The 15,715-nt window shown below is 32.0% G+C and overlaps 1 protein-coding gene across 3 annotated transcripts; it reads right to left on the minus strand.

Moving 5' to 3' along the window:
- Positions 1–5,974: 5,974 nt before the first annotated feature.
- LOC129322734 (probable NAD(P)H dehydrogenase (quinone) FQR1-like 3) lies at positions 5,975–14,982 on the minus strand. Of its 3 annotated transcripts, none has more exons than XM_054969091.1 (5): positions 14,800–14,982; positions 7,835–7,930; positions 7,618–7,685; positions 7,276–7,541; positions 5,975–6,338 (listed from the first exon to the last, which is right to left on the minus strand). In XM_054969091.1, exons 2-5 carry the CDS (start codon positions 7,839–7,841, stop codon positions 6,113–6,115), a joined length of 567 nt encoding a protein of 188 aa, XP_054825066.1. In that variant the 5' UTR covers positions 7,842–7,930; positions 14,800–14,982; the 3' UTR covers positions 5,975–6,112. The 3 variants fall into 3 exon arrangements, with proteins under 3 accessions (XP_054825066.1, XP_054825065.1, XP_054825067.1); XM_054969090.1 differs by having other exon boundaries at positions 7,618–7,711; positions 14,800–14,981; XM_054969092.1 differs by lacking the exon at positions 14,800–14,982 and having other exon boundaries at positions 7,641–7,711; positions 7,835–7,886.
- Positions 14,983–15,715: the final 733 nt, after the last annotated feature.

The raw sequence follows: 15,715 nt of genomic DNA on the forward strand, positions 1-15,715 counted from the left end.
ATATAAGGATTAGGACTCTAACTAAAATCTATATGGAACACCTAAAATATTATTTATAAAAATACAACATGTAAAGTATAATTTTATATTAAAATAGAAACTAACTAAAATAGTATCTCAATTTCAATCCAAAAGCAAAATCCTTTCAAGAATTTGACGGAGGTATAGGGTTAACTAAATATTTGAAACCAAAAAATAGTTTTTGGATGAATAGCATCCCAATTAAAAGTAAAGGAAATAAAGAGAATATTTACTAATGACAAAATCAGGAACTTTACAAAAATATCCATTTAAAAACATACTAAAAACTTACACCTCATAGGCCACATAATTCTCTATAAATATATAAATCATATATGTATGAATCCGATTAACAATGACATAGCATTAAAATTTCATTTTCATACTACAATGTTATTACAAACAATTAAGAAATATGAAACTCTTTAAAAATCTAAACGTAAAAAGAATACGACTTATTCAAGAAATGTCATTTTAAATTAACGATAGTTTTCAAAACTAAATTTTCTTTTTCACAAGATTTAATCAAAATGATTGACAAGTGTGGACAAAAAGTCCACATAGGTAACTATCCAATAAGCACAGACACATAATTTATGAGGATAAATCACTAATTAAGTGTGGACACACAGTACAACGATTCATATGTCCTTTGGTGGCACCTTCTCATTGAATGGGTGATAATTCTATATTAATATGAATAATCTCATGATTTAGGCTTAGAAATTCAAATCTATCCCAACCATTCAGCTTTCCTCATGTGACATATGGTCTCTAAAGTCCTCTTGCATTTCCTTGACCAATTAATACAAGTATAAGTGCACATGTTCATCTTTATCACATAATGAACAAAATTTAATCAAATAAATGTGTGCGCCATAATAATTCATATTTTGACACATGGAATTAATCATTTAGATCAGAGAAAAGTCAAGAAGTGAAAATTAGGGCTGCCACACATGAAACTAATCAAGCACACACACATGCACAAAAACCCTAATTAGGTTAATAAAGTCAACAACTCTAAATTATGATTTTTAATTAATATCTCCCAAACCAAATTCAATTTTAAAAATATAATTTCACATTCAATCTCCGAGGCATAAAACACCTTAAATTCAACATTAACCTAAATTTTCATAAAAATTATATTTTTTGACTAAAATGCCCCTGGTGCATAAATTTGCCCCTTAGGTGATTTTCTTGCTTTTAAGATCATAGGTACACCAAAATGGGGAATATAACATATAAAGTAGGTCTTAATGGAAAAAGTGTGTAAATAATGTGTCTTATCACCCAGTATGCTGGAGCAAGCACTTTTAATATCTATAAGCTAAGTGGATCCATGTGGTATTATTCATCACTCCATGTTTCTTATCTGGGTTATGTCTTAAGATTATGGATTTAGTGTCCACTAAGATAAGTTCATAAAATTGTTGGATTTTGTTCACGACTAAGGGCTTGAAGTGAAACCCTATAGGAAAGATTTGAGAGGCTACATGGTTTGGTCTTTTTGGGAAAAATTCTAGTTCAATGTGGACAATTTGATGTGGGATGTCGATAGTTTTAAGTTTTTGTACTAATTGAGGCAACTCAACTACCTATTTTTTTAGGCTGGCCATAGTCACTTGTTTATTTTTTAGGCTTTCAACAAGCTTAGAAAGGGATATTGTAACATTTACCTCAAGTGTTATCCAAAAATTACACAACTCAAACAAACTAAGTGTGGTTGAGGAGTTGATCCTAAAACCAACTTAGAAAATAAATCATTTAAATTACTAACCAAATACACCATTGGAAAATAAAAATTTAAAACCACTATAAAAATTTATAGGTTCTACCTATAGCGCACGGAAGCAAGCTAGATGAAAGTGGGATAAAAAATGTTGTCATAATAGTTTTAAATTGCTTGTCATGACAACCCTCCTATGCCAGCTTTTAGGAGGTATCGTTCTGCTGTTTGACCTTCGATCAAAGTGATTTTAAAACTTACACATCAATGTTAATGATTACTAGTAGTGCACCAAAGTTCAAAAAGATCTAACGGTTGGATTAAAATTTAGACACTCTATAAGATTGGATAAAGTTGCTGTCATGAAAGCACTTCTAGACCAACTTTTAGAGTACACAATTTCATCATCTGACCTCCGATCAGAGTGATTCTATAGCCTACATGTCACTTTTAAAGAGTACTAGTAGCATACCAAACTCTGAAAAGATCCAATGAATAGATTGAAATTACTACACGTTGCAAATTTAGCTACTTTGCTATTATAACAACATTAAATAGCTATCATGACAGCACCGTCGGACCAACTTTCAAAGTACACCAGGAGGTGCATCTAAAGCCCGCATGAAGATTATAAAAAATTTTACTTGTGACCTAAATTTCAGGAAAATCCAATGGTCGGATTGAAATTTAGACACCCAGATGTAAAAGTGTAGCTTTTTAATAAAACTATTTTTCAAATTATCTAAATCTCATCTTAATGGTCACAACCTATGGAAATACTTTGGACATGACAAATAGGACTAAGAGTACCTAATAAAATATTTAAATGATAGAAAAACCCCTTGTATCAAATTTTGATCTCCCAGGTGCCATTTCCCAAAATGGACCTTAAGCTCCCAAAATTTACAAATCACACAAGAGTATCCAAAAACCATTCCAAATAACGACAAGCGTGACTAGAGTCTACAAATGACAAGCGTGACAATTCACAAAACAAGTGCGGTAGGAGGTTACGAATAACAAGTACAAGCATAAAACCCATGAAACAAGTGTGAGTACGATACTCATGAATACCAAATTAGCTAGGATTTAACCATGACATGTTAAAAGCTAATGAAACTACCGTTAGCAATTAATATTCTATATAAAGCCCCTTTTAAATCCATTTTAAAAAATGTGAGAAAATCATTACTTTCAAAATATAATTTTCTCTTTCAATATCAAACTCACATGAATTACATAAAACATCAATCCTTCTACATATGAAAATTCATAACTAATATCTCATAAACTCTTTTACTAATTTTTATGGTTGGCTTTATCAAATAAAAGACTACTAGAATTTGTACAAGCATTTTCGCCAATTTAAAAAGTAAATGTTGTGACTTCAAGAACTAGAATAACTTAATTAACAAAAAGTAATAGATACTAAAAATATATATAGATACATGTAAATTATTTAAAATAATATTTTGATAAAAAATTACTAATAATTTGATTAAAACGTTATCCACTTACTTATCGAGTCCCCAAATCCAAAGATTTATTTTTTTCAACTTCTTATTAAGTTTCACATCTTTCCAGCACCCTATAAAATATAATAGGATTTCAATAAGCTTTCTACAATTTCAATAAAATTCCTTACAACAATAATACAATCATAATCAATTTAGATAATTTAAAGTTTTCTAACACCATCACTTGCATCACAAAGTTCCTCTATAATACTTTAGTCATAGGTAATTATTTAATCAAGAGTGTGCGTGTGTACACACCATCCTTAATCACACTATTAATCCCTAATTCTTTCATTATCCATTTTATCAAATACTTTAGGTGCATTCCAAAATTAAATCATAAAACAGCACCATGATTTATATACTCTAGGGTGTACAACTTTCAAGAAATCAACTAATTTCACAAATAAATATCATCCAAGCTAATTATACTTTTTAAAGTATTTAATGAAATTTTAAAAAATATCAAAATTTAACAACTCCCTGTAACAAACATTTTATCAAACATTCTGCAAGCACAAATATTCAAATTTTAATATTAACCCCTTCCTTCATATTCCATCCCACAATTCTTTTAACACTTGTACATCATCAATACATAAATTATTCCAGCATCCCAAGTTCTTTCCTTCAACAAAATCAATATAATTTTAAGTACAATTCAAGCGCACTCTACATCTTTTTCAATAGACTAAAATTCTAGCTTGCTTAGACTGCACTATATCTACTTTCAAAAAAATTCACGCAGCAAATCAAACAGGAAAGAAGTAGAAATTTCGCACCAATCACTTCTCGCGCACACGGAGATCAGCAAAGGGGAGCAAATTACAACTTCAACCACTAAAATACACACACACGCATGGAATCAACGAGGAGAAAAATTCTAAGCTTCTCCCCTGAATCAACAACGGCAGAGAAGGTAAAAAGAAAGAAGAAGTCGACAGAAGCAGAGGAGGAGGATCACGAACCAACAATAGCACCCACAGCCACACTGAACTAGGGAGAGTGATGACAATGAGAGGAAGGAGAAAAGTTTCGACGCCCCTGCTACAGAATGAACTGAGAAGAGAGAAGGAGCATTATTAATATCAAGCAGAACTAGAAAAGAACCAACGGAACAAAAAGGGGATGAAATCGCGACTTATACCTAAAAAATGGCGAGTTCACGGAGAGCACAAGAAAGGCAAGTATGAATGGACCTCAGTTCGGATGATAAATGGCAGAGCAACGGTGGAACACGGCAACCTCGAGCATTGACGCCAGCGACAAGCAGTGAACAGAGAAGGAAGGAGAAGGAAACAGAGGTGGCAGAGGGTCTTTGATTCAGAGGCCGCGAGGTCGGTGAATCAAGGAAGAAGAAATGGAAGATGAAAAAAAATCTGATTAGAGTTGAGGGCATAGTTGTAATTTCAGAACGCAAAAAAAAAAAAAAGAAAGAAAGAAATCCTCTGCATTTGACCTGATAGATGATAAGTAAGCTTCAATTCCCCTATCCTTCTTGATAAATTTGTACTGAAATATATACCATAAATTTTAATTTTAATTAAATTCTTAGTCATTACAGAGGAAAACATTAAAAACATATAAAAGGGCTTGAATTTGTGTATGAACATAATTATAACCTTAAATTTAAAATTAAAAAATTATAAGATTTTTAGACCTGATCCTAAGTTTTGTCAATCATGGTTGAGTTTAAAAAATATAATCAATTTAAAATATGTAAGTTTAAATACTTAAATCTTAAAGATTGATCTAACCTTTATTGACAACACTACTCTCCTTAGGTGTTTATGTTAGTCCCATCATGATTGGCCCCTCTCAATCCCAATAATGTCAAACTGGTTAGACCCATCTAAAAACAAAAATCATGACAAGAGAAAATTACACTGAGAATGGGACCAGACATTGTTTTATTATCAAGACATCTTATCCGTCTCAAGTAGGTATATATATTATTTTTTTTAAATGTGTTCATCACTTTAAGTTTGTAGTTGCCGTCACTCCATAATTGAATTTAAATTGTTAAACTTTATCTATACTTTTGATCTCTTGTGATTAACCAGTTGTGTTAATTTTTTCACTGCTTTGTAGTTTTATATTAGTTTCAAGTGAAAAAGGTTCACTTAATTACAAGAATTTGATAATCTAAATATGGCCATAGTATTTAGATGCTTAATTCTTACTTTTCCATCTCTCTCTTTTACCTTTTAATTTCTTCATCAGAATTTCCTGATCTTGTCCCGTTCCAATTCTAAATGGGACATGACAACTTCCAAGATTAGAGAAAAACTCATTTCCATTCCCTTTTTTTAGATGGAACACAAGATAAGACTATCTTAGTCTTGTTCTATGAAGAACCCTGCTTCTCTCTCTTCTTTTGGTTAAAACAAAATGAAAAGAGTGGATAAAAAGAAAGTTAAAAATATTATTAAAATAATAAAATCCCTTCTTCCCTCCTCTCTAAATTACACAAATATCTAAACTGGTCATTAATTAATTTATTTCTTTTTTGCTGCTTATGTAGTTTCCCTAAAAAAGGCTTTATTTCTCTTCAAGATACACACAAATATCCTTCAAAATTTAAATAGATGTTTGATTTAAAAAAAAAATGATGAGAGGTCTATGTAATCATCTCCTCCCCCCCCCAACCAAAAATAAAAACGATATTTGAGTAGTTTTGAAAATATAAGAAATATAAATGTAATTAAACAACATGCAAAGGTCGGAACAATTTACATTTAATTTTTAGAGGAAATATGTATAGATTTTGGAAATATAAAGAAGGTCGGTATAAATTATATCAAATTTAAGGAAAATTTCAGAAATGTGACTAGGGAGAAGATTAGATTTTAAGCCTTTTTGCTATTTGAGCAATGTATTTGCCCTGATAAAAAGCCTGCTGAAGTTCTAGCTGGGTGGGCTGACGAGATCCGTCGGCAGCAAAAGTTCCAGCACCATATGAAGAGCCTCCCTTAACCTCCTCCATCTCAAACATGCCACTTCCAAATGTGTACCCAAGTGGTACAAAAATCATACCATGATGTGCCAATTGCGTTATCGCCGTTAGTCTGCCACCACAATCCAAATCCCAACATCCAAATGAAAACCAAAACCAACCACAAAAAGATGAAGAGAAATGAGGCTAGGAATCGATACATGAATAGATGATAGATGAGAAATGCTACTGGCTATCTTATCTGTCAACTGAAAAAAACTCTACATTAACAAACAAAACCACTCGGAAAAAAGATGAACACATTAGCTGTAGTTTTATTAGGAACTGTGTTTAACATGATTTTTAATTTATTCAATGATGTCTTGATCTATCAAATTTCTATAGACCAATAGGAGCAATATGGTTATTACTCTCTTCTCAAAGGGCGAACTTATTAGGGTGTGCAACACATCAGTTTATATAGCCAGGAGCCTCTTCAAATCCTTCTGATATGGGATGTAATAACTCTCCTTGCCAATTCATGACGCTCCCATCAAGGTGGCCCACCAGAGGGGCAAACTCGGTTCTAGCTCTAATACCACTTTATCACAGGGTCATTACTCTCTCTCCAAAAGGCTAACCTATTGGGATGTGTAGTGCAACCGCTTATATAGCTAGAACCCTCCTCAAGTTCTTCTAATGTGGGATGTATCAAACAGCTATAAAGCACAAAACTAATGAAATCAAAATGATTATTTGAAATTGCTCTATTGAATGCTTCAGCAATTGAAGGAGGAGCAATCTGCATTTTTATCTCAAACATATTGCTTCAACTATTTATCCCTCAATTTGACTCTTAACCGTTTTTGAATAATTGACTCATGCTCATGCTCCAAAACTAAATCATTGATAGCCAAGATTCAATAACTAAATTATTGAAGCATCTATCCTCATTGACTAAAAAATCCACTACATCAGTAACAATAAGTGGCAGTTTTTAAGCTACAGATGACAGATTGAGAACGAAGGGAAATGTTACCTGAAGAGAAAAAGTAGACGTGAAAACTTACGCTGAAAGTTCCTGGCCTCCTCCATGAAAGCCAGTACTCCAGAAGATTCCAGCAGGTTTGCCAGCCAGTGATTGGGAAGCCCAGAGGTCATGGGTGGCATCAAAGAAGGCCTTGAACTGGCTTGGCATCATGCCGAAACGAGAAGGAAAACCGAATATAAAACCATCTGCTTCCACAAGTTGATCTGGCCTAATGTCTTCCACATCATTTTCTTTAGGAGGGGCTTTCATCTTTTGTAATATTGCATCAGAAAGTGTTTCAGGTACCTATAATTTTCAGCAAACACAATAAAAAGCATCACTTTAAACTTGAATACACATCTTTGATCAAATGATAACTTACACGCCAGAGTGTTGCTTCAACACCTTCAACTGAAGCCGCCCCTTTGTGTACTTCTCTTGCCATAGTGTCTACATGTCCATATAAAGAGTAATACCTGTAATAATTGATGATCACACCCAAAAAAAAAAAATCATCCCTGCCTATATCTAAGCACGTGCATTTTACATGAGATTGAGAGAGGAAATGAGAAAAATGGAGCAGTTGAAAAGATTCTTACACAACATAGACCTTGGTAGTGGCCATATCAGCAGCCTTTGTTAAAGCTTAAATACTAAGGATACGTATGTGCGCTTGTATCTACACAAGGAAGTACCTGAACGAACAGAACTCAGAACATGTCAATGTTAGTAAGTGGTGAAAATATGAGACTTCAAGAAGTAAAGATATGAACTTATACGATCAACTAAAGACTTCGCACGGATTGACTCCTTTAGTTACTGGGAAACAGTTCATACTTCAGAGTTCAAATATTCATTTCTTCCCAAACTCCAATATCCATGACGGCTACAGAAATTGGGTAAGATCCTGAAGGCTTTAAGAGGATCATTGTGTATGGGTAGTCATAGCAGTATTCTGTTCTGACAGTTAGATACTTGCAGTTATGTTTAGTCTGTTATACTATCCATAATGTATATAAAAACCTCCCATTGTAAAAGGAATAATGCTATAATTCTTATTACGAAAACAAAAGAAGAAATTAGCTGTAAAATTGAATTATGGAAGAGGACATGGGAGTCAAAAGGTTTTCATCTGAGTAGAAGTAAGATGAAACATTTGTATTGAAATTTTTATAAGAGGTCAACCAATAATAATTTGGAAGTGAAATTAGGAGATTAGATTATACTTCAAATGAAAAGGTTCAGATATTTGGGAGTTATTATTCAACATAATGGGGAAATTGATAAGGATATTACACATAGGATACAAGTTGGATAGTTTAACTGAAGAAAAGCTAAAAGAGTTATTTGCAATTGTAAAATACCTGATAAACTTAAAGGGAAGTTTTATTGAATTGCTACAAGACCAACTATATTATATGATAGTAAATGTTGGGCATAAACTGGATAACAAGAGCATAAAGTTGAGTAGCAGAGTTGAAAATATTGAGATGGATGAGCAGGCATATACATAAAAAAAAATTCAAAATGAGCACATATTAGAAAAAGAGGACGTAGCACCTATTGAACGGAAAATGGTAGAAAATCATTTAAGATGATTTAGACATGTACAAAGAAAGCCGCAAGAGGCAACAGTGAGGAAAGTGGAACTAATAATTTTGAGTTTGTTAAAAGATGTAGAGGAAAACTAAAGAGAATACTCAAAGAAGTTGTTAATCAATACCCTAAATTAACAATAATCATAAAATCTTAGTAAATGATAGAGTACAATGACATCATACAATTCACGTAGCCGACCCCACGTAATGAGATAAGGCTTGATGTTGTTGTTGCAGTACTGAATGGAATAATGCACAATTTTCTAAATTCTTACACTTTGGATTCAAGACACTGGATATGAAAGATAGAAAAGCAATATCTTATAGCCTATTTGTTTACTATTTTTAAAAACTATTTTTTTATTTTAATATTTTTAAAACAAAAAAATTTGCTTGGATAATTGTTTTATAATTTGTTGTTTTAAAAACTGTTTTTAGTTTTTTGTTTTTAAATAAAAAAAAAAACCAAAACAAGTTTTGGCTGTTTCTGTTCCTTTGTTCCCCATATTTTTATCGCGCCGAGCAACTCATTTCATTTGAGTTTTTTCTTCTTTTCTTCTCCTTCGAATTTGCCTCTGGTGCAAAAGAGTTCATCCTCTTGCCAGCGTCGCTGCCTCCCTTCTCGTCGGCATCGCCTTAAATGGTTCTCTCTCCTTTCAACAAGTCTGCTACTAGCTAGATTTCCGAAGGAGGCCTAAGTTAGTTCCTTCTCATCCATCGCTTTTCATCTTCACTTTTCTTCATCACATTTCATCTTCACTTCTAAATTATTGTGGATGCTCAAATTTTTCTTCTCAATTACTTTACTTTTTACTATAATTTGTTAGATCTCATATTTGAACTTCATTGCTTTTCATCTTTAATCGATGCACATAGATCTGAAATTTGAACTGTTATAATTTTGTTCTTGTTTTGGTGTTTGTATTGTTGATTCAACTAATTATTATATAGTTCCTTTTGAGTTATACTAACGCTGAGGCAGATTTCGCTAAATTTATTTTTCATGTTGTTATTATTATGTAGTTCCTTTTAGTTCTGGTGTTATTGTAATTTTGTTTAGTTTCAGACTCATTCTTTTGATTTAAAGGAAAGTAGTGGTAGTAGGGAAGTAGATTTAAAGGATTGAAAATTGGCATGAATTCAAACATAAGCACAGAAACTTCTCGGTGGTGCTTGTTGGAGTTAAACTGCTCCATTTTCTTTAAGTTGAGTTAGTCTACTTACTGTAATATTCACTTATAATAGATGGGAACTAATGTTGACTCAAAGATGTGGACTGACCCAATAGTTAAAGCTTTGATAGACATTTTAGTTGAAGAAGTCCAAAAAGGAAATATGCCAAATGGTGTGTTTCACTCTAGAACATGGACTTCCATGACCGCAAGGTTGAACTCTGTAACAAATCATTCATTCAATGTTAAGCAACTAAAACAAAAGGTGAATCGATTGCGGAGTATGCATCGTGAGTTCTCTTTATTATTGAAACACACTGGATTCAGGTGGAGTGCAAAAACAAACACTGTTACTGCAAGTGAAGAAGTTTGGCAAAACTATCTTTAGGTATGTGTTCATTTAGTATTTGTCCAATCAAGGGTCTTATATTCTTGCAAGAATCTTTGTTTTTTTTTTTTTTTGGTCCATTAAATAACTGTATTTGCTGAATGTACATGATTCTTTTCTTTTTAGTCCATTAAATAACTGTTGGCTTTTATTAGTGATTTGCTCAAAAGTTCTGGTAAATTGCAGTGGTCTTGACTTATGATTTTGCAATCGCTTTAGCAAGGGTTCTTAAACCCACCACTAAGCTTTTTCCTTTATTTGTCAATGAACTATTTTTGTTGCAGAGGAGGTTGCTGTGTATAGGAGGATATATTTACGGCTGTTCTGTCATACATATTCCCATATACATGTCTCTGTTTTTGCTTCTTTCCCCTAGCCACATATGTTTTAGGCATTGGATTCTTGCATTGCTCATCAAAGGGTGCAAATTGTATACAAAAAATAATTCGATTCATTCAATCATTTTTAAGTAATTCAAATACAACAAATGAAGACAGAGCTGTTATTTTTTTTTTTTTTTTAATAAGATTTCTATGGTGAAACCACTGTCTCACAACTGAAAATTAGGAAAAAGATGCGATCATGTGTGTGTGTGTGTGTGTGTGTGTTGCTGGGACAGATTTGGTATAATTAATTAGGCAAATGACATGCAGTTTTAAGTAATGACAAGGATGTGTTAGGTGCGTTCAGATTTGAAAGTTTAGGTAATTTATTGGCTATAAATGTTAGAGGAACAGTTTGAAGATGACTCAAAGTTGAGGAGAATCTAGTAAAAGCTTATTCATGTTCAGCATTTCAATGAAGAATATTTTGATATTGATGTCTATTCACCTTGTAATGTAAGAAGATGACAAAGTGGAATTATAAAATATATTTGCGCAAGACCACCAAATATTGAGTACGCATGAGATTAGTACATTTAAGGGAAGGCTTATACCAATTTGGGAAATCAATTTGTATTAATATACCAAGTGAAAGTTACATTGATTGGTTTAACTGCATGTTGAAGTTTGTCGGGGAAAAAAATACTGGACAACTAGAAAAACTATTCTCTTATTGCTATTAGTACATTTTCTTCGTTACTTGTTACCAATAAATTAACTACTGATTCTTTCCTTGGTCTTTAGGCACATGAAAAGGCTGCTCAATTTCGAAAGAAAGGATGTGACCACTCTAAGCTGTTGGGAATAATATTCAATAGAAGTACTGCAACTGGAATACTCCATCACTCTTCTACCCAGGACCCACCAAATAGTGATGAAGAAAATGTACTGGAAAATCAATATCTTAACAGTGGGGTTCATAGAGATGATAAGGATAGTTCAAATGATGACATTCAAGAGGTGGAGCATATCACACAAAGTGGAAAACACATAATTCTAACAAAAGAGCGCAAGTCAAAGAGTCTAGAAAATATCAAATGACAGAAGCACTTGCAGCATGGGCTGAAGCTTCTAAGGCAAGAGCAGAAAAGTATGAGCGTAGTAAGAGTGTGGAGGCTAATTCTAAATATACTGTGGCTAAGTGTGTGATTGCTCGAGGAGATTGAAGGCATTCGAGCTCACATATTTGTCAAAGCTTTTGAAAAATTTAGGGAATATAATTGGAGGGAAATGTTTCTTACTATGTCTATTGATGGGAAAAGGAAATGGTTAGAGATGCTTTAAAAACATATTTGATCAATTAGGAAGGAATCTCCATTAACATAGTACCATAGGTTAGAGTCATATGGATTATGTGTTACCCATGCAAGTATTGTCATTTTCTCTCTTTTTTTCCTTTCAACTTTAGGTTCAGAACTTGGAAGCCTGTATGAATGATCATTTGAAATTGAATAATGTTATATGTGTTTGTAAAGTTGATTTTGTTCTTTTTGAAATTGTATGACAGGTTATAAATAATTAAATAGAATGGATGTTGATTAAATGTCAAAGGAAAGTCATGAATATGCTTCTGAATCAAGTGATGATGACTTTCCTAAGTTATTGATAATTGATATGGTTTATGATTATGACAAGGACTTTTTAAATAAAACAAAGGTTCGAACATCTACATTATCTAGTCATGACTTTGTTGTTGAGGTATTAAATGGATCTGAAACAACTTGCTTTGACTTGTTTCAAATGGAGAAGACGTGTTTTGTTAACTTATGTAATGAATTGAGGGCGAAAAGCTTCTTAACAGACTCAAGAGGTGTGCTTATGGAGGAAAAAGTTGCAATGTTTTTATTCATAATTGGACATAATGTTCATCATAGAGTTATTACAGATCGTTTCCAACATTCAACAGAAACAACTTCTCACTGCTTCAAAGAAGTGTTAAGAGCAGTATGTCAACTAGGAAAAAAGTTGATAAAACAAGAATCCATGGAATTGCCCAACAAAATTAAAACCAATACAAAATACTATCCTTGGTTCAAGGTATGGAATATTTCATTTACAATATCATTTATGTGTTAGAAGTAATGTATTTTTTATTTTGTGTGTTTGGGTTTTGTTGTAGAATTGTTTGGCTGCAATTGATGGCACACATATTAGCGCATGTGTCCCTGCTGATAAGCAAATTTCATGCCGAGGTAGAAAGTCAATAGTCACGCAAAATGTCATGTGCGCTTGTGATTTCAATATGATATTTACATATGTGTATTCGGGATGGGAAGGAAGTGCACATGATGCAAAAGTTTTTATGGATGCACTTACCAATCCAAATGCACATTTTCCTTGGCCATCTAGAGGTGAGGACTAGTATTATAATTTTGTTTTGCTTTGAATAAATATTTAAATTTTAATTTAACATATTTTATATTGATTTAGGTTTTTTCTATCTTGTTGATTCTAGCTATCCACGCATTGGAAGTTTTCTTTCCCCTTATAAGGGTGAAAGGTATCATGCGCAAGAATATAGAGGCGAAGCTAGACAGCCTAAAAGTGGGGAGGAATTATTTAATTATAGGCACTCATCTCTGAGAATGACAATTGAGTGTTGCTTTGGAGTTTTGAAAAACAGATCTCCTATTTTGAAGTTGATGCCTCCATATAAACCTACTAGGCAGCGATTAATTGTCATTGCATGTTGTACAATTCACAATTATATACGCAAATGGAATTTGCGTGATAAATTGTTTAGGATTTGGGAAGAAAAGGAAATAGAAACAGATGTTATGAATGAAGCTCCTCATGAGATAGGGGGAACGAGCTCAAATGATGATACTCGAGGTGCAGCAGATATGGCAATGTATAGAGATCATCTTGCAAATAGGATGTGGGCACAACATAACTAATAGATTAGTTTAACTAATTTGGCAATATTGGACAACATCTTGTTATGATAAACAAGATTGAAGTAATGGTTTTCAAAACATTATTCCATTCATTTTATCAACTGTTTATTATCTTATGTCATTTATATAACTTTTATTTTTTTTTCTTTTTAGTATATTTAGTTGTTTTGATTTATCACCCGCAAACAAATTATGAAATTATACCATTAGTAAAATATGTTAGTAATAATATAAAATTTATTTCTTATAAATATTACTCATTTTGTAATCTGTAGGGAGCTTCCAATAAAAAATTGTACTTTATTGGCGGTAACATATAAATTAATTCTGCCAAGCAAAATAATAGCCAAAACAATTTTTATCAAGCAAGTTTTATTGAATTTTAATTTTCAAAACTTATTTTTAGTATTAATTTTGCCAAGCAAGTTTTTTTGTTTTTTAAATTTCAAAACTGTTTTTGAATTACTATTTACTAAACAAGTTTTTTTTTTTTTGGTTTGTTCTCAAAAACAGTTTTTAAAATGTTTCATAAAACAACTTTTGAAAACAAAAAATGAAAACAATAACCAAACACGCTATTAATGTGACATTTTCTTTGACTTAAATTTGATTCTTCCAATCCCTCCACATGAAAAAAAGAAAAAGGAGAAATTAATCTTTGAAATATGCATAGTTGATAAAATACCCTTTTAAATTTTGTTCCAGATACTTGGGCACTACTCGAGTGAAGTCATTTACAAGATCATACATCACAAATACCTCCAGAATTTTCGAAAATTGATGATAATATAAAAAGATTAATAAACAGAACGCCAATACACAACAAATCCAACATTGCAAAACAACGCAATCCAAATCATACAAATCGCTAGTAATCAAAACGAAGAGGGAAGAAGTGTAATGGCCAATTACACACCATTCAAGCAAAACTAGTACAAAAAAATAAACGTGTAAATATTCCCAAATTGAAAAGCGTCAATGTTCAGCCATTACATGACCAGATTCAAAGCCAAATTAAAATAAAAAAAAATTCAAAACAAAGCAAGAACAACCACACAGGGAACAGATAACGCGGGGAACAAATTCAAATCTACATTCAAAACCAGATTGAACAAATCAATCTCACCGGATTTTGGGAGTAGAAAAAGCCCTACGGTTCGATCTTCTTCACTGCTTGTCCGAGAACAACCACGCAGGACTGACAATGGTGGACGGCGTCCGACGGAGGGTGGAATGCTTGTTCGTCGACAAAGGGAACTGATCCTGCTCCTCACGAGAATGGGTTATAATTAATTTTGGGAAGAATCTGGTATAATTTATTCTATTAATTTCTACTTATAAGTATAATTTTTTATAATAAATTTATATTTATAATTTAAATCAACTTTTCTATATGAACCAGTACTAAAAAAATTCTTCCACATTTTTATCAGAATTTTTCTTAAAACTCTTGAATATACCATATGTATTTTTAAATTTTTTTATGTTGATTCTTTCAATTTCATTACAAGGCAACCAACATTTTAGTTTATGAACATAAGTAAACGTTATTGAAAAATTGCAAATTCAAAAAGAAAATCTCATCTCAAGGACAAAAATTGGGTGGATGACAATTCCCTTCTTTTCTATTTTTTTCAGAAAAAAAAATTGCCCAAAAAAAAAACTACCCTACAAATCAGTTTGCCCACAAAGACATGTGGGAAATTTTAATTTGAGGTATTTCACTTAACATTCATATCTCTTATGGATACCAGAAGCATATATGATATTTCTTTCACATTATGCAATTGATTTTTAATAAAATATAATTTTTTTATATAATCGAATAACACTTATATATATATTCAAAAATTTCTTGTCGATACTTTTGGAAGTATATATGATGTTTCTTACACACTATGCAATTAATTATCAATGAAATATAATTTTTTTTATATATTCAACTATCACTTATACATATTCAAGTATCTTTTATTAATATTCCTTATAGATACTTTTGAAAGCATATGTAATATTTCTTTTACAATATATAATTAATCTTC

Source organism: Prosopis cineraria, unplaced genomic scaffold, assembly GCF_029017545.1.
Source record: "Prosopis cineraria cultivar Desert tree isolate PC_DT_omini unplaced genomic scaffold, ASM2901754v1 PC10, whole genome shotgun sequence".
In the NCBI taxonomy this organism is placed as follows: domain Eukaryota; kingdom Viridiplantae; phylum Streptophyta; class Magnoliopsida; order Fabales; family Fabaceae; genus Prosopis; species Prosopis cineraria.